The sequence below is a fragment of the Lepisma saccharinum genome, chromosome 8 (genome assembly GCF_977018435.1).
Source record: "Lepisma saccharinum chromosome 8, izLepSacc3.1, whole genome shotgun sequence".
NCBI classification, from domain to species: domain Eukaryota; kingdom Metazoa; phylum Arthropoda; class Insecta; order Zygentoma; family Lepismatidae; genus Lepisma; species Lepisma saccharinum.
In genome coordinates this window covers 28182484-28202659 of record NC_139236.1, presented here as the reverse complement: position 1 = coordinate 28202659, position 20176 = coordinate 28182484, and the positions used below count along the sequence as shown (strand labels likewise).

General features: G+C 40.9%; 1 protein-coding gene across 5 annotated transcripts in view; it reads left to right on the top strand.

Annotated features, from left to right (window-relative positions):
- LOC145990892 (bestrophin-2-like) overlaps positions 1–20176 on the top strand; it is a 317135-nt gene that overhangs the window by 255699 nt on the left and 41260 nt on the right. For all 5 annotated transcript variants that reach the window (XM_083126371.1, XM_083126373.1, XM_083126370.1 and 2 more), the window contains one exon: positions 9907–10145. In XM_083126371.1, coding sequence (XP_082982497.1) covers positions 9907–10145 — 239 coding nt within the window. The remainder of the gene's footprint in view (positions 1–9906; positions 10146–20176) is intronic.

The window sequence follows — 20176 nt, the reverse complement described above, 5'->3', positions numbered from 1 at the left end:
TTCATTGAAATAATATGACTGTTCCAAATATGTGCTTATTTAGTACATTTTACATGTAAAATGTTTTTCAATGTGAAATATTTGTTTATTTTTTAGCTCAAGGCAAACAACCTAGCCACACTAACAGAACGTTGTTAGATAGGCCTCCATTCTGACTGGGGCGCCGTGGATAAATCTTGAAACACTAAGGGCGCAAGAATCAATGAAAAAGTTTGATTAACCATAGAAGTACAAGTCGCGTGTTTTTGTTTACATTGACTCCATTCTTACAGTGGATGAAGAATAGAACAACAAATCGTCAATCATGGAGTAATATTTTGATCTCTCTCCTACTGCTTGTGACAGTGGCGGAGATTGGGTTCCAAAACTGAGGTGGGGCAAGGATAGTGTACTTTCCCTTGGTAGATAAAGTTTAGCATAGAGCGGGAGTAAATGTGGCAAAAAATGGGGGACAGTTGTACATGTCCTCCCTAATCACCGCCACTGCCTTGAGGTATAAATTAAGCTGCCATCTCTCCCCCAGCCGTAAGATGTTCACAGCTAACAGGGGTGAAAGAAGTGACTTGATTATGAGCATCCAAATGTTACCCTATCTTCCTGGACTACATTCATGCAGACCAATGAGACTCTGGTGTCTGGAGAAGAGGTGGCTCTTCATCCATTTCATCTGATCACCATTCAACCTCGTCGTCGCGATTAGCCAAAATGACACCCAATCCAAAACTAACAATCGTTGAATCTAACAGCTAAAGAAGAGTTCATCTGTCTTTAAGGACAGACCAATGTTAATCTTCCACTAGATGCATATCGAGGGCAACTTTCTGGCAGATCTGTTTCTTGACGTATTCCGAAGAGAGCAGAAGCCTTAATGAGAAACAGTCCTACGTGAGCCGGGAGAACAACCTCAGGAAGTTCCACTCGGGAAGAATACAGATTCGACAACCAGGGACAGACTCGAAATAATCGGCTAATAAAGTGCCGGAACCTTGCCTTGACATGGTGACTATATGATACACTGCCAGAAAGAAATAATCGCCATCGGAAAAATTTACGACCAGCGTCACGATCAGACGTCGCCCCTGCGGTCGCTATTCAATAACCTATAGATGTCCATTATCGCGAACGAGACGAGAATTTTCCCCTCAAGAGTCGCAATGGACCGAGGTCGCTGGAGCTCCAACAGTCGACTTTGCGGTGCTGACACCCAAGGGCTCTCAGCTGAGTCTAATGTAATAAGCAATCAAATAGGCAGGGCACGACGTTGGGATCAAGTGCTACCACTCGGCCTTGAATTGATCACATGGCTGGCGGTAGTTAGAATGGCGTACACATTTAAATGGACTTTCTGGAGGCAAGGTTGACCACTGTGAAACTCGCTGTAGGAGTAGACCTTATGTAAGTTCGGAGGCAATTCTAAGAAATTTGCACGATGTGCCTTGATCCAGCGGTGGACGTCAATAATAAACGGATCCGTTTCCATGTATACCCTGTCCCAGCTAACTGTAGAGCAAGGCAGCGCATAGCGTCAGAGAAGCAAGGGAAATCTATTGGCCAGAGAGAAACAGTAGACGCTGATGGGAAGGCAGGTAACTGAAGTCGCTTTCCCCCACTCCACGCAATTGCGTTCCTCTCACGTGTTCATTGGTGGAGCCGTCTCGCGTCACTACTTGCGCAGAGACTTGTTTTCGTTTGCCTGCTCCACAGTTAACAGGGATGGAGTATAGTTCCATGCAACTCTTTCGGTTCATCTAAGCAATTTTTTTCTTTTTTACTTACTAGAAGTATTGCTTCATTGATCCAGCTCCTGTCTACTAATATCATACTGACCATTGCATTGAAAGTTATTCAAGGTAAAGTATTCTAAACTAGAAATCGTAAGTCGTGGATTGTTACGAGAAAACTGTTATTGATAGAGAATAATCATAACATAACCAATACATTTTTCGGTCCAGTCGCCCGCAGAACGGCGGCTAGCGCGGCGGAAAGTAAGATCGCGTCTACCGGCAAACAGGAAGCAATATCCGCTTAACTGGAGCCTCTAGCTATAATGAAAAAGTGACAGTTACAATTAAAATGAGCACGTACCTTGTTACACGAGGTGTCCTCCTGCATCCACACATTTATGGCATTTTTAAAGGAAATTTTCACAAACACGTATCAGTTCCTCTCCAAAAATTGCTTCAGTTTCCTTCCTGATATTACCTTTCAATTCTTCTAATGTATGGTTTCAGGTTTGAAAGCTTGGTAGCTCGCCACGCAGACGTCATGAAAATGTTTGTTTCTTCTGCAAGGCGGCGGAGAGATTTTTTATCGCACTTAAAAACATTTTTCCTCATTAAGCACACGCCGTTTTACCCTTTGCTTCTTATCAAATCAAGAACAGACCCTGATTACCTAAATTTGTTCAAGTATCCGAACACTGTCTCTGTGTAAACCAGGAACATCTGGGAATTCTGCTGCAAAACGTATTTTAACTTCCCTACATGAATTCGTAATGACGTCAGAGTCGTGCATAAAAATGCGTTGTTTCAAATTGTACGGATAGCGTGGCATTATTAAGACTGCAGAAAAGCACCAGTAATACGTAAACTAAAACAAAACAATCTAAGACACTTGCTAACATCTTAACACTTCACAAACACATGCAAACTGGACACCAGCTATCTGGATAATTGTGAACTGACGCGTCCAGTGGCAAGTCAGCGTACAGCTGTGGGTCCAAGTGTCGGCACGTGCGATCTTACTTCCCGCCAAGCTAGCCGACGTTTCGCGGGCGACTTGAACGAAAAAGGCACTGTATAATGTTAACACCATTAAGCCTTGTTTCCAAACACTAAAATGCTGACCAATTCAAAACTTAGTGTGAAAATAGATATTTTTTATTGTTTCACAATATTTTTTTTCCTTGGTCAGCATTTTAGTGTTTTATCAAATACATATATTAAAAATATTTCTAATTTTATTGTGAATATTTTAGAAAAAAACATTACTTTCTGTCTCTAATGGGGAATAGTGGGCTGGTCTTCGCGGCGGAGTGGTTAGCACAGTTCGCTACGACGCCAGAGGTCGCAGGTTCGAATCGCGTCCTGGGCATGAGCGACCCTTCATCAATTTCATCATATCATCCCTCATCCTCATCTTCGCGATTAGCCAAAAGAGGCAGAACAGCGAATTAAAATAAACCAAATCTCAAGTAATAGGTGAGATAATCCTTTATTTAAACGTAGTCTCTCCCTTGTTCCTTGGAATCACTGGCAGTCAGTTTATATAAATTTTTTGTTGTTTTGCGTAGCTTTTATGCCACTTTTCTCTAAACGTAACGATGGCGATGAGTGGTGACAAGATGAAGTTGATGAAGGTACAATCACATGCCTAGTTGGAACTATAACCCGAGGACTTTGATGGTGAGATCGAAATTCGACCACTCAACGCGCTCAGCTATGGCGTTAGCGGTAACACCATCGCTATGTCAACAGTGTATGCAACCTGTGCGCTACTCTGTGTTGCATACGTTGTAGCCGATTTTAGCCTATAAAATCTTACTTACCATATTCATACCCGACCTTGTCCAGTCAGTCAGTCACAAGGTAATCGTAATGAAAGAGTGGAATGGGTATTCATACGGAAGTAGATATTTTCTGTAAAAACTTGCAGATGACATGTCTAGCATTTATTAATCTCAGAAAAACTACAAGATAAGCCTAGACACCTGACCCCTCCCAGGTCAATACATTGTCACCAACTACATGTTGGTGACAATGTCACCTGTCATTCCCAATGATACAATGAAAGTTATGTGACTGTTATTTTTTAATCTACTTAATGTAGACAACACTTGGATTAGCATGTTTTAAAATTTATTTTTAGCCTTCATGAGGTATATGATTATTGCCAAAGTACGAGTATCTGTGTATGTGTACAGAGAACACATCTCATGATAACAATCTCAATTGTATTTTTATAACTAGTATTCTAATATATGAGAGCCTCCCCGATGGCGTAGTGGTAACGTCTCGGGTCCAATACCTAGTGGAGACACATTGCACAGTGGTTCGGATCCCACTTTAAACTGTAGGTCCAGTCTCGATTAGCCTATCTGTGCACAAAGTGGACTTAAAACATCAATTCAAACTCGAATATTATATTATGTGTATGTGCAGCGCGCTACTGAACAAGAATTTAAAAGTTTTTGATGATAATTTACTGACAACGACCAATACATCTACACTTCTCCGTTGATGCCAGAATTCAGCTTGTGAGGAAATCCAAGATTTAGAAGTGATGGTTCCTCTACGGTGCAAACCGATGAATGTGTTTTGCAAGTAATAGGCTTTCAAGAGAAACCATTTTATCATACCCTGCTTCCAACATCTAGCATTATTCTCCTACACTAAAGTTGATCATAGATTGTGACAAGTTTTTCCCATTCTTTAACTCCATAGAATAAAAAAATGAATTTCCAGCTTTTATACGCCGCATGCATCAAACTTGCTTTGTACTTACCTTGTATTTTCACGTTCCATGAGCATTGTGCTTAAACCATTTACATGCCATGTTTTATTGTCTGCACAGACCTTTACGGGACATGAAATTGTTCTATTTGTTCTAACGCGAAAAATATTCATCTTGCATTACACATATAATACATAGTGTCAGTGTTCTTTTTGTGAACTGAAAAGATTCTTGTAGTTTAACTTACCATATCGTTATTTGATTTTTGTCTAATGATTAGTACGCGGTGTAGGCTCATAGTGGTTCGGAACCCACTTTAAACTGTAGGTCCAGTCCCGATTAGCCTTCCTGTGCATAAAGTGGACTTAAAACACCAAATCAATCAATCAATCTAATGATTAGTGTCGTATTATAATGTACCAATGCAATACACTCGCGGAGTTTTCGTACTAGGAACATATACAAGCTTTTAAAGCTTAAAATGAAAATGTTAAACAAATGTCTGCAAACCAATTAATGAAACTTTAAATATATCACTGGCCATGTATGGAGTTTCTGTCCAAAATGGAGGCTTTTCAACAATAACAATTTTCTTGTGATCTTTTCTGTTCAAATACTTCTTCCTTCATTCAGTATTATTGTATCTATCTTTATATATTTGTTCCTTACATATATGTTGACTTTAAATTCAATTTTGAAACTAGTACATTGCAGTAGATCAAAGCATTTTCCACGTAGAACAGTCAGTACAATTCAAGTGAAGTATCTTAAGAGTCTGTCCAGACAATAAAATATCTAGTTTGAGTACAATGTTCATGCAATGTGGAAACAAAATATTAGCCTACGTTACCTTAGGAAAATCAATAGTTAAACGCATGCTGGGGGTAAAGAAAATAGAAAGCACTTATATTTTGTCTTACGGCACTAAAATGAAAATAAGTGTCACTTGCATGCCAAAACAATCGTCAACTTTAGTGCTGGAAATGAACGGTAGATGGCATTATAATTGTTGGAAGCAAAACATGATGAGATAGTTTTTTCTTCGAAGCCAATGAGTTGTAAAAACAGACAAAAATATTTACATTTCAAGGTGTCAGAAAAACATACACACAATATAGTTGAATATAATAAGGTATTTTACTCGTAGAAAGATGGAAAATTGACTTCCTTTAGCTGTTTAATGATACTTCCTTAACATTACTAGCTAGAATGTCTAGAAGATGATTCGATTCATATTTTTGTTATACATCTTTTATATAGAACTAGAACTTCTGAATTTGGATTTCAATTTGAGTGCTGCTATACCAGTCAAAATTTGAATAACAAAATTTATGGTTGTTGACTAAACGTACGGCCATGAAAATAGGCGACTAGGCAGAATTGCGCTGGTCCCACACAGTAAAGGAAAGCGAGAGCCTGACAAGAGTCGCTGGTTCTCGAGCACTGTGTGGCAACGTCAACCGGGCTGCGTTGCCTAGTTGAGCGTCGGACCGACCTCTCTCCAGGGCACTTTCGAGTTCCATTTGATACAGAGCTGGAGATCGTGTGAATTGAAAGTCCGTTACGGGCCCCAAAAATGGAGTCCCATGTCTACACGTCGGACTGCTCTGAAACCTTCGAACACACGCGGTTGTGCTCAGGCGTGCGGCAACATCGCAAACTTCTGCCACCCGCCTAATTTCATGGCCATGCGTTTAACGAAAATTGAGGCTTTGGTATTAGCCCTCAATTTATATGTGAGGACGATATTAATGGCCTTGAGCAGAATTTCGAGTGTCGAACTCGAATCTTCGTGAGGTGTATAAAGGCAAAGGAAGCGGATACTCTCACTTTCGGAAGTTACTGAATCTTTACTCTGCCGAGAATCGACTGCAATAGTGAGGAAAGTGATGAATTAACCGATATGCCATCTGGTGGGATTTTCAGGAACTACTCTATGTAGGATACGTTGTGTTGAAGTCGTTTAAAGAATGGGGAATATCCGCAAGAGTAAGGTATACGGTTCAAGTTCTTTTTGCTCTAAATCGTTTTATGGGTCAGAAGAAATTAAAAGTTTTCATGTGTTTCCACCCCGTGGAATCAACAAAATGATTATTTTAATAAATCGGGGAAAACGTAATTGATTGACAGAAGATTCGCATGGGGGATAACACTGTAATTCGGCAAGGAAATTACGAAGAATTGACGAGTCTGCTCACTTCATTTTTCGAGAGATAAATATATATTACCATGAAAGTAAAGTTTTAAATTGTACTTTATAAATAAAACTTCTTTTTTTTCGAAAAGTCATGCATCCATGTATTATTGTATGTGTGAAATTTGGAGCAGGTGCAAGTCGATTAAGAGAGAAGATGAAAATAGTTTGAGAATGAATTAATGTCAAATGTAACCAGAAAACGAAAATGGACATGCTAATGTAAGGGTTTCATTCAGCACGATGTCCCTTTTCAGTGAGGATAGCCTGGTCATGAAATCGTGAATATTATTATTAAATCAGGCTTCCTCTTCCGAGAAAGAACTGCAACGATATGTTCGCAACTTTCTTCTGACCCAGCTTTTCAAGTACAGGTCAATTTTAATTCCTTCATTTTAAAATAATTTCCGAGAACCCCAGTTACAACATCAGGTGCAGATGATACAGCACTGCTTTGAAGAACCAGTGTATACATTCGTCTGCGTTTTCCGTGTTATTTTTGCCTATCATAATTAAATGCTTCGTTCACAGCACAGCTTCACCTTCGTTAGAGTTCCTGGAATTCACATCGCATTCGCAATATTTAAAAATATCGCGTAATTTAAACGTTTCTACCATACCAGCCATAACAACACGCTGCTATTTCGTACTACTGCTGAATGTAAACAAAGATTTATCCTACATATAGTGGCCATATTGGAAGCGACACTAGCGCTCATGTGGTAATTGTAATCGTGAATTGTTCTTGTCCAGTCTTACGGCGGGCGGCCTACATGCTGGCAAGCGAAGTGGGGAGCGGGGAAGCGACCAGTCAAGCGCGGTAAGAAACTCAGCAGCCTGTAGAGTGAGGTGCGCACAGCACATCCTCCCCCGACGTCGTAACTCTGCGCCTCCGATGTTGTCTGACTGGTCTGCTGCGTATTCCCCGTTCCCCACTTCCCTTGAAGTATATATAGTATACAAACATAATATTTAGCCTTACGCAAGAAAGTATGAAATTTGCTGGGCCGTCGGTGGTTGCCTTGCCCAAGGGCTGGGCTGGTGTGCCCGCAGGCAGTTGGAGAGGAACCATGACTCACGAACGTTGACTGAGGTCATCAAGGCCGGGCAAGGACCTTGGTGCTTTAACATCCAGAGCATGCTCCCTTCCAGCAGCGGCAATAAAAAATGGCAGGAATTGTAGAATGAAAAGTGCATAGGGAGGAGATTCTCTGTTGCCTCAGATCATGGTTGGGCGGAGGTCGGGCAACGGGGTTTTCCTCGTGAGCCAAGGAAGTTGATGTACTTTCCTCGGAGTCGATGAAACGACCGCAGTTTTTCCTGTCTTATCTGGACAGGTGATCTGACGCCTCGGCCCTGTGAGCTTGGAAAGGCAGAGCAGAGAAGTGCACAGTCATAGAAGTCTGTTTGTGAATGGCTTTGCTCGGCAAATGCAATAACAGCGACGCCCTTGCACGGGTTGATCAGCCTCTCTTGTCATTCAGCAGTTCCGCAATCAGATCTGTGGTTCGCACGGTGAAACCAGATTTCGTTCCTGTGGTTGAGCAAAAGTCACAGTGTGAAACTATAATTACCTAAATTTCCAACCCTGTACTACACTCCAGTTCTGAACTTTACAGCAAAGAGGCTGTTTAGACTTCAGAATTGGAAATTATGAAGTGAACTACAATATATATACAGGGTTATTCAAATTTAGTTACCTAGAGCTAACTCCAATAGTAGTTCTAAATACGCGCCCTACTATTAAGTTTCATTTCTAAGCCTTGAAGGAAGCCGTGAGGGAGACTTTTGTGCGAACTCCGAGAAAGTGTACATCGAGAGAAGTCATATCGAACATTTAAGTCGAAGCTTGAAGTTATGTAGATTTTAATGCAGGAAATAAATTATGTAGGGGTAGTATACCAATTGAGTTATTTAATGTTATAATACTTTTGGGTAACTACTTATGAACAACCCTGTATATTGTGCCAAACCATTCTGATGGCAGGTAGGAGTGTAAAGGGTGACCCTTTTTGAAGGCAGGCTGATCTGTATTGTTGAATGCAAATAAATGATGCTCTGTGGTCAGAACTCACAGCCAGGAGTTTTGTTGTGGTATGTGCTCAGTACGTACTTCACAATGTCACAATGGTCAACTTAGTTTTATAATTGAATGCTAGATGGCATTATAATTGTTGGAAGCAAAACATGATGAAATAGTTTTTTCTTCGAAGTCAATGATTTGTAAAAACAGGCAGATATTCACATTTCAAGATGCAACAAAACAGATATACACTACAGTTGAATGTAATAAGGTATTTTACTCGTAGAAAGATGGCACTTTTGTTAGCTACATACTTTTACTTCCTTAGCATTATTATCTGGTATTTCTAGAAGATATAATTACGCGATTCAATTAGTAGGCTTCTTGGAGTTGAACGTCATTGGGAGTGTCACGATTCATCTTAGCGACCCAGAAAAATATTGATTCCACAGTAATATAGGTCGTTTTACATGTCACCCCTTTTCCATCCCCACCCCTAGGGGTGCCAGGTGTGTCTTGGAAATGAAAGGCATCGGGAGGGTCGCTATTCAACTTAGAGAGCCCGAAAACTATGGATTCCACACTAATATCGGTCGTTTTACATGTCACCCCCTTCCCACCCTCACCTCTAGGGATGTCTTGGAGTTGAACGACATTGGGAGAGTCACTTTTCATCTTAGCGACCCCGACAACTAAGGATTCCACACTAATATCAGTCGTTTTAGATTATTTTTGCATGTCACCCCTTTCCAACCCCCACCCATAGGGTTCCAGGGGTGTAGTCCTCCCATAGTATTTCTTTCCAGATTGTAAGTCATATGTGTAACAAGTTTGGACATCGTGAATGTCGCCAATTAGCTTAGAGACTCCGAAAACTATGGATTCGACACTAATCTAGGTCATTTTGACATTTTATTTTTACCCCCATGAACTTGGGACTTGAACGGCATTGGGAGCTTCCCTATTCATCTTAGCAACCCCGAAAACTATGGATTCCACACTAATATCGGTCGTTTTTTATTATTTTTACACAGACACATACACACATACATCCATTTTCATATAGGGTGTCATTTTAATGGCGACCACGGAAACGTATAGAGGACATGAATACAAACAAATTTTCTCGGTAACATTTTTCTCGTTGGAGCGATGTTTTCATATTTTCATGATCATCGATGAGTGCCATTTCAATTTATTTATTACACATGTTTTACGTTTCGTTCTGTTGTTTCAGGTCTAATGATGGAAAGCGAGAAGAAAATTTTCGACCTGATGGACGAGAAGAGCTCGATGTCCAAATATTGGATGCCGCTGGTTTGGGCGACCAACATCATCAACCGAGCGAGGAAGGAGACGCTTATCCAGAACGACCACGTGGTCCAGACCATGCTGACGGAGCTCTCTGACATCAGGAAGAGGCTGGGAAGTCTCATAGGATACGACACCGTTTGCGTTCCACTGGTGTACACGCAGGTAAGGCCATCTTTGTGATTCTCAAACTTTTGATCCGTGCAGATGAAGATTCCTCAAAGAGACTTGGAATGGGTTTTGTTTTAAGTTCAAAAGATTTCGTCGTGTTGAAGCCCAAAAGCTGTTTTATTCGTTGATTGATTGATTTTGTTTATTTTACGTCGCTTTTAAGCCACTTTTGGCTAATCGCGACGATGTGGATAATTTGCGATGAGATAGACGAAATGCCAAATGCAGTCCAGAATGTAGTACTGCATGTAAGAGACGTAAATATCCCCGTCTAATTTGCTACGCTACACATTCTGACATAGGTGTCTGATATACCGGTGTCAGACTGGTGCAAGGAAATGACGTGTAACCAAGTAGACGAATATCGGTGTTCATGGTCTGCTGCTTTAAACGTACATTTGATTGGTTAGCACGATCACATGCAATGGCGGCGACTGGGTTCAAAAACTGGAGGAGGGGCAAGGACATTTTACTTTACTTTGGAAATCTACGAGAAGCTACCGAGTGATCAAAAAGTCACGCAACCCATGTATCATTTGTTTGAATCTTGTTACCTGGGCCATCATTACGAAGCCACTATTGCCGCCCAGGTCTCCCGATCTCACTCCGCCGGACTTTTTCCTCTGGGGATGCGTTACGGCCTACGTAACGCATCCACACACTTTGGATGAACTGAAGACGAATATTCAACGTACTGTGGACAACATTTCATGTAATACACTCCAGAGGGTCTTCAGGAACATGATCGAAAGGGTGCACATGTGTGAGGAACTGAATGGTGGCAATTTCCAACATCTTTTATAGTCCCTCCATGGGTTGCGTGACTTTTTGATCACTCTGTATATTTCCTGTAGGCACGAGGTCCTTAACTGTTGCATAAATGCTGTAAATAGGTCAGCTTCATCGTCGACTGTTCCATCTTGCAGAAGGCCCCAGGGTAAGGAGTCGATGGAAAATCTTATATCGTCCCACGGCGCTCGTTTCCACAGGTAGCGCTTCTTCAGGATTAGAGGTCGATGTCATAATCTAGAGGGGGGGGGGGATGAAAACAGACACGTCCAAACTATCATGGTAGGAGCTCAGGAGGTTCTTACGTGGTGTGACGCTTATGTTGTTTACAGTTGACAGGAGTTAGTCTAGGGTACTGTCTATCCTTGTGTTAAATAAATTGTGCTGTTGTAGGTTTAGCATAATGCAAAAGTGGCAAAAAGTAGGGGGGGGGGCGACTGCCACCCTAATCGCTGCCACTGATCACGTGACTATACACCACACGTTACACCGCCAGCTAGAATGTTGTGTAAACGGTGAAGACACCAAATCAACGAAATAGACGAGTCAGTGTTGCACCGTGTAACCAACTCGACGCGCTAGTAGAGAGTTAAAAAAGCGCAGCGAACTGATATTTGGGTTCCTTCAGCGAAGGTCACACCTTACACTCCGTAAGGTGTTCGACTGCCACACGGGAGACCCGGTTACGATTCCACGCAAGAGGATTTTTTCTGACAATGCCTCTGCATGAAGGGTCTCTGAACGGATATCTGATGTCGATAGTGGGGATATAAAGGCCCCGAAGGGCGGTGTTGATCACATCTCCTCCACTCGAGATCGAAGATGTTTGGGGGTCTTACCTCCTCACGATTCATGGCACTGTGCAATCCACAGGGGTTACCTTTTTTACCTTTCACTAAGCTGTCAGAAGCTTTACAAACGTGGTTAGGTTGTGGCGATGATTGGACCGTGGAAATTACTGACAAAATAAGAAAATAAACTGTGCTGGAAATAGTTGCTGAAGAGAAGAGCAATACTGTTGCGGTGAAAGTAGTTGGAATGACTGGAGGTGCAGTGAAAAACCTGCGTATTGGACAGAAGACAAGATCCTGTAAGATCAGTGTCACATAACTGTGTATGTTTTTTCGTATTTTTGTTATTTTATGTCGCTCTTCTTTCATGTTTGGTTAATCGCGACGATGAGGGTGAGTATTGATTGGATGAAAGAACATACATGCCCTGGCCAGGACCCAAACCCGGTAACTTCTTTGGCGAAATCGAATGGTGACCACTAAGCTCGCTCGGCCACAGGGTTTAATTTTCTTAAATGGTCAACTTCATTAGTTTCATTGGTACATGCTAACAGACGCACAAAACTAAATTTCAATATTGATATTTATGTAGGATGTGAATGTATATTGACAACTCCCTCAAAATTACCCCCTGCGCAAAAGAAAAGAAAGAAAGAGAGAGAGATTTGTTTCAATTAACAAAATACGTTTAGTTAAGCTTTTGGGTCACCACAAGCAAAAGAAATATGTATAATTTACTAAACTTGGTTACTAAATAAACGTGCATGCTTACTAAATGCATTTTGTTGCCAGTTTAAACAAATGTTTGGTTGCCAGCAACTATTTTTCGTTTACCAAACTGCCAGGGGACCTGGGTTCGAATCCCGGCATGGGTATCGATGTTTGCGAGTGTCCATTCATCAATTTCATCATATCATCGCTCATCCCCATCTTCGCAAAGTAGCCAAAAGTGGCACAAAAAGCGAAGTAAAATAAAGCAATTCAATCAATCAATCGTTTACCAAACAAACTTTTATCTCTCTGTATAGCAATCGGGGGAAAAAAATGAGGAAAGGCTTCGAAGTTCTTTCATCCATATCAGGAAGCAATGCAACATCAATCGGGCACGGCAGTGAAGAAAATGATTTCTAATAAACGGAAGAAGAAAAACTCATGTATTGCACCTCCAGCCTTATGAGAACATTCTGGTTTTGGTATCATCAAATTCCACTTAACCACATTGTGAAACCAAGTTTAGCAAATACATTCATTTCCCTTCTAGAAATTTCGACATGGAAATGCAACGAATCTGATCAAATTTCATCATCAATCTAGTCTACATGCAGGAGGAGTGTGTGTGTGTGTGTTGTGAGGGGGTCACATTAAGTTCAAAGACCCACATGTTTTTATGGTGCCTTAGTATTAACGAACCTGTCACATTCGCACACTTTCTCTGCGTTCTATAAATGAGGATTGCCATTTTGACAGGCGCAGTAGCCTGAAGCGTATGTGCTCATATGATAACCTGATGAACTGGTACTTAGGAGTGTTTATGTAACAGGGGATTCCCAGTGTAAGGGAAGATAATTAATGATGGGAGAATGGAGGAACAATGTTAAACCTACCTGACTAGATTAGAATATCGAATTTTAGGGTATTGCTTTAGGCTTATAGACTTGTTTTGTGTGCTATGATAAGTCAGCCACATTTATAGGTCTACTAGCTGATTGCCCGGCACTATACTGCAAAATGAACTTGTAGTTGAACGGCATTGGGAGTGTCATTATTCATCTTAGCGACCCCGTAAACTATGGTTTCCACACTAATATCAGTCGTTTTACATGTCGCCACCTTCCTACCCGCACCTGTAGGGGTGCCAGGGGTGTATTGGAGATGAACGTCATTGGGAGTGTCACTATTCATTTTAGTGACCACGTAAACTATGGATTCCACACTATAATATCGGTCATTTTCGCAACACAAAGTCATATCAGCCTTTATGGTAGAGAACCAGAGAAACACTATCGTTGTGCGGGATTGCATAGTCACGGATGTCTGTTTGTGCTGAATTTAATATCGGTGGTTCTCGATTATTTTTACGTCACCCCTTCCCACCCCACCCCTAGGGGTAACAGGGGTGTCTTACCCCAAAAATATTATTTCCAGATTGGAAGTGATACGTGTACCACGTTTAGTTGAAATTGCTCCAGGTGTTCGTGAGTTATGCTGGAACAAACAAATATACACAGGAATTGCAAATAGTTGCGAACTCAATTCCGTTAAATGAGCCTCGAATTTAATTTATCCTCTTCTCGGTGGTACCGGAGATATACTGTATGTTTCCTGTATGCTGGAAAAGCCGATATGTAGAGATGTGCACAATTTCTTCATTAGTCTGGTTATTTAAGCAAAGGGGTTTTATTAACAACAAACAATATTTTACACAATCCGTGTCTTCACCACGAAATGGTCCGAGCCCCATCATCTGCTCATCCAAATATCCTGCAACATAAACAGTCAATGTTCACTAGGTCCGATGAGACGAGCGAGAGATATACTTGTATAATCCCTCTTCTGAAATAACAATTAACATTTTATTGAATTACATGCTTTGACATATCCATCACGAACTAATAGAACTAGAAATATGAAATTTTGTGGAAAGATGCAGTGGCGTTCGTACCAGTGTTAGAAAGATACTTTTGAGAAGTAACTGGGTTACTTTGGTGATAGGTTTTTGCAGTTATTGTATTCCAGGGGTGGTCCTCGGACACACTTGTTGGCTTTAGCTGTGATAAGGAGCTTGATGGGTGTTAGTAACCCAAAATTTTCATTTAAATCAATCAACTTTATTCTAGACTAGCTGATTATTCGGCGTTGCCCGAGTATTTATTTATCCCAATCTTGTATTAGACAGGGAAATAATGAATTCTAACTATAGTGTAAAATGAACTTGGAATTGAACGGCATTGGAAGTGTCACTATTCATCTTTGCGACCCCGTAAACTATGTATTCCACACTAATATCGGTCGTTTTACATGCCACCCTCTCCCCTAGGGGTCCCAGATGTGTCTTGGAGTTGAACAGCATTGGGAGTGTCCCTATTCATAATAGCGACCCCGAAAACTATGGATTCCACACTAATATCGGTCGTTTTCGATTATTTTAACATCTCACCCCTTCTCACCCCACCCCTAGGGGTTCCAAAGGTGTCTTACCCTCACAGTATTTCTTTCCAGATTGCAAGTGATATGTGTACCAAGTTTGGTTGATATCGCTCCGGGCGTTCGAGAATTATGCCGGAACAAACATACACACATACATACATACATGCATTATATATATATATATATATATATATAGAAGATCCTGTATATAGATTCCCTGTTCGATCACGTTAAGAAATGATCTCTATCATAAATCCTTTTCGATTCATAAGGTTCATAGGAAGTTAAGACTTGTCGACCTCCGTTCCGGAGTGCTTAGCACAGCGAGCTGCGACGCTGGAGTTCCCGGGTTCCAATCCCGGCCTGGGTATGGGTGTTTGGGAGTGTTCCTTCATCAATTTCATCATGTCATCACTCATCATTAGGGTGCGGATTTTTGCCTATTTGCCTTTTTTATTCCTTTGTAGTAAATCATAAGCTCTGATGTTTTAATTTTGTTTCATGGTGTTCCTGTTCCAAAAACACATTTTTACAGTGCCTATAAATGCCTTTTTTGAAGGTTAGCGCCTATTTTGCTTAATCATCTGCAATACATGGGAGTGGGGACAATTGTATTAATTATATTTTTCATAAGTTTTGCCGTGCTTAATAATAGGATCCTGGCGCACATTTGTACAAATGAAATAAGTTTCCACCTTGTATACCTCTCTCATAATTAGCCTTGCTAAAGGTTTACAATAAAACTACATCATACTTAGCAATAGTGAGGCAGTAGTGAGAACTGAAGTAGATCCCGCATAAATAATATTCTCCAGCAACAGTACTGCAGAACTTAGCAAGACTTGATTTCGTATCCTTGCTGATGTGATTTCATGGCCACTGATTCCAATTACATAAGAATATTAGGAACCATGACTATCCGTCTAATTCCCAAAACTTTCGGAACAACAGTGCCATAAATAAGGGACATTTAATGGCGGGAGTGTGACGTTGTTAGCAGGTATTTCCAGCAGGCATCAAAAGGCATTATCTAATCTTTGGCACAAACGCAATGTCATGGTCATTCATCATCCTGGCGTCTGGAACCATTTTGCACCCAGTCCTCGTCATATTTGCACCAAAATGACTGGTAGGAAGCTAAAAGAGGAAAGCACTCCATAATAATACAACATAAATGCCAAAAGCAGAGAGCCAAACCACAAGTTATAAATCCAAGGAGCGTTTTGTTTCTTCCTTCACCTTTGTGCTTTCGTCACCGTCTTTCAAGGTTTCCTGTTTTCATCTCTTTCTTCTTTTTTTGTTTTTGTAACCATTGTTTTTTTTCTCCCACGCCTTCGGAAACATCTTGCAGTACTCACCAAGTCGTGACTAGTCACGTGGAAGCCTCGTGACTGAAATTGTCCAAAAATTACTTGCTTTAGCACGTTCCATTCTCCAGTGGTTGGCCAACGAGCTATAACTTCCTCTTGAGAACGCAGAGCAAAGTTGAAGACTCTCCTCTGCTTTTGGACTGGCTTTCGATCTGCTTCGTAGTCAGCACTAATTTTCTAGAAACAGCTGAGGAAGGATATTAGAATTAGAAATTATTTATCCATGGACGAAGTTCAGCATGTGGCTGCTCTACCACTTTACCCGCAAAACTTGTACAATCAAACAAATATAAATACAGTACTACTAAGTATTCAATTACATTTATCGCTACTAAATATTTCAGTAACTAGCAATATAAAACAGATAAAGACAATTTTACTCAATCTCTGGTTCATGTCTGTATTTGGTTTCCATCTCAACGCAAGCATAGTCATGTGTACTGGTCTATGCTCATCGAGAAGTAATTTTGTTACTGCCTTTTTAAAGCTGTCGTATGTCTCACACGAGGTAGTATCTGGTGCTAGCGCATTGCAATAATGTGCAGGAGCAGCTTTGATAAATGACAGGAATATACAGGATGTCTGATAAGTCAATACCTACTTGTGCTAAACTTTGGTGGCACGTTCAGTTACTTGAAACACAAATGGTACAGAAGTATTTTACATTGCCTGTGATAGTTACCATCAAACAATGGTTTCTACATTGTCTATTACCATCTTAAAAATAGATAGATTATGAAATTTTGTCCAGATGAAGTTTCGTGGAGTGTCAAGTCATGTAGTTGTGTATGCCGTGTCTAAATTGGAGTCTGTCGAATAAGTATGTCTGTGTTTGTGTTTGCAGAACTGAACATTGTGTAGGCCATGTGTAGTTTTCTTCGACGTGCCATACTCAGCCATTTAAGTAGGGCCGTGTGTGATCCCTTCGTTTCAAATTTAAGTGCAAAACCTACGCAAGAATTCTGTACTTTTTGTACAATTTTAGCATTCTTTTTTTGTTAATTTAACGTCATAAACCACGTCACAGTGATCGTAGATGAGAACGAGAGGTTGCATAAAGTCGTAATTTAATATGTAGAGCTTAGTATCGTTGTATCTGCCTCATTTTAATTCAGCTCAACTGTATTTTCTATGTGATGCCGTGTACAACTAACATACACTGCTCACGCATTCATATATCATTCTATATAAATATCTTCACTCCTGCTGAATTTTGAGAGCTTTATGGAAGAAACACACATAGTTGCTATGATCCCATATGCATTGGAAGCCTTCACAAGTCGTGTTACTGACATTCAATACTACTTTCAATGGATGAAACTGTGTTTAAAGATTTCTGTGAAGTGGTGAGCTATAAATGAACACCTGCGATAGTGTAAATCCTAATGTACAGTGACCCGCAATAAAAATAGGACACGTCATATACTCGCTTCACTGCAAAGGGCTATGTGTGTTGCCTAAATGCACGGCGATGAGCGAACTTCAATAGCAACTTTTCTAAAGTAGCTTCGGTTATCTCCGTAGATTATGTCACGATCTAGGTGTGTCATTTTTATTTCGGGTGATTGTACAGTCACGGACACTTCTACGTTGTAGCGATTCCATTGAAAGTAAATTAGGCCATTACAACCCAGAAGTGTCCAAGACTGTACGTTAGCACCCGCATAAATCAATTTTTATTTAGATGACCTTATCATTGTTTTCGAAGGCCTCCCCGATGGCGCAGTGGTAGCGTCGTCGCCTTGCAATCAGGGAGGGGGTCCCGGGTTCGATTCCTGGTGGAGGCACAAGTGGTTCGGATCGCACTTTAAACTGTAGGTCCAGTCCCGATTAGCCTTCCTGTGCATAAAGTGGACGTAAAACACCAAATCAATCAATCAATCATTGTTTTTCGAGAGGACTGCTACCTTAAAAGCTCTACTTGCAAGTTTAGCATTTTCCACTTTCCCCGTGTACTGTTTTAAACACAGTAAAGAGAGAGGATGCAAGTCCTTAAAGATTTGAATACTCGCAAACCCTTACCAATCCTTTAAATCAAAATTTGGGTTCGCTCAAGGTATGCAATGCTGCTTCAGATATGGACGTTCTGCTTCGGACCCCCACCCCTCCCCTTCATTAAAGTACAGTAAAACCTCGTTAATTCGGACTAATGGGGGGGATAAGTTGACCGGTCTAACGAAAGTCCGAATTAACTTAAATAACCTGAAAGAACAGTAGAAAGCAACAAAACACGTTTATTATGGTGTATTTCAAGGGCATAGGCCTAAATACACTATACAGTACAGTACAAAGTCTGCGGGAAACAGTATTTCATCAGTGGTTGACTGCCTTTTCTTTGGGAAGTTCTCTTTTTGACTTCTAGCCACATTTAAAACCTTGCATTCTGCTTTGTTTTTGCCTTTTGCCTGTTCGGATTAAGCGAAGTCCGGATTAACGAGGGTTTACTGTATATGTCCAGTCCTGTTTAACCCATTTGTGCATAAAATGAACTGACATTATCTTTAGGTCAAAATAATATGTACGCATAGTGATATTGTTTTTTCTTTTACGTGTAAAGAAATAAATATAAAGTCCAGCACGTTGTGATCGACTTGTGATCTCGCCAACGAAGATTCCGGATTCGAGTCCCGGCTTTTGCATTGTTGTTTCTTTCTAAGCAGATTCAAAATTATCCTTCGTCCTCGGCGTCACCATTAGTCCAATGCGACGCAAAAATACCAAACACACAAAGAGTTTCATTGAATGTTGTTGCTTTTAGCTAATCGAAACGATGAGGAGCAGTGATGATATGCTGCAGTTGATGAAGGGACACATACAAAGAACACCCTGGGCCTACCCGATGGCGTAGTGGTAATCAAGGGGTCCTGGACGGGCCCGTAGCCAAAATTTTATTTCTGGGAGGGGGCTCATCCCTTATTAGCAGGCGCCATCTAAAGCCCTGAATATCAATTTCTCAGTATATTACAACTTACTATACAAGATAATGAAGTATCTTGTATATGTATTTAAATTAGATACTTCTAGCCCTTCCCCTGGCTACGTGCCTGCCCCGGGTTCGATTCCCAGTGGAGGCACATGCACAGTGGTTCGGATCTCACTTTAAACTGTAGGTCCAGTCCCGATTAGCCTATCTGTGCATAAAGTGAACGCCCATGCCCAGACCGGGATTCGAACCCGGCACACCTAGCGCCGTAGTGCGCTGTGATAACCACTTCGTATATACAGAGTGGTTAGCACTCGTGTGTGTGTACATATAAAATAAAAAGTTTTCCTTACAGCTTTTAAACTAAATCTGTCTGGCGATTCAACTACTTGTAGCTTTTAGAAGCATGGCCCTAGCCGAAAGCGTTTCTTTTCTTTTTCCAGCATTTATTTTCCCAGAAGATGATTGCTGTTAAAACGTGTTGGGCGAAATTGATTTTACCCTTTGAAACTTAAACCGGCTACACAACATCCTGCCTGAACGCGATTGTGCGTATTGGATTTCACATCCTTCGGGAAGGAGGCAGAAAATGCACTTTGTTACTACTAAACGGATGCTGCTCAACGTTAATGTGGCAAGAGAGAAAATTATTTCCGTACTATCTCACTTCGTTCAGAACGGACGTTCGTCGAACTAACTTGCAGGTTACTGCCTGTTTAAGTAAGAATTTCCTGACCAAAATACCTTAATAAGCAGCAATTTCCTTCTCATTAGGTATTAGATTACGTCGTAGTATGATCCTCGGACTTAGGATCCACCCTTTCCCCATCCTTACAATTAACCCAAAAGTTATAAAGGTGATGCATATTAACCGAAGAGCAATATTTGCAGAATCACTAAATATTTCTATCTCAGGTCACCATTGCGTTGTTGTATGTAAGAACTTTGTGAAAATGGCCGTAGTGGCAACACTTTGAAGTTATATAAACTACAACTATTGATGTA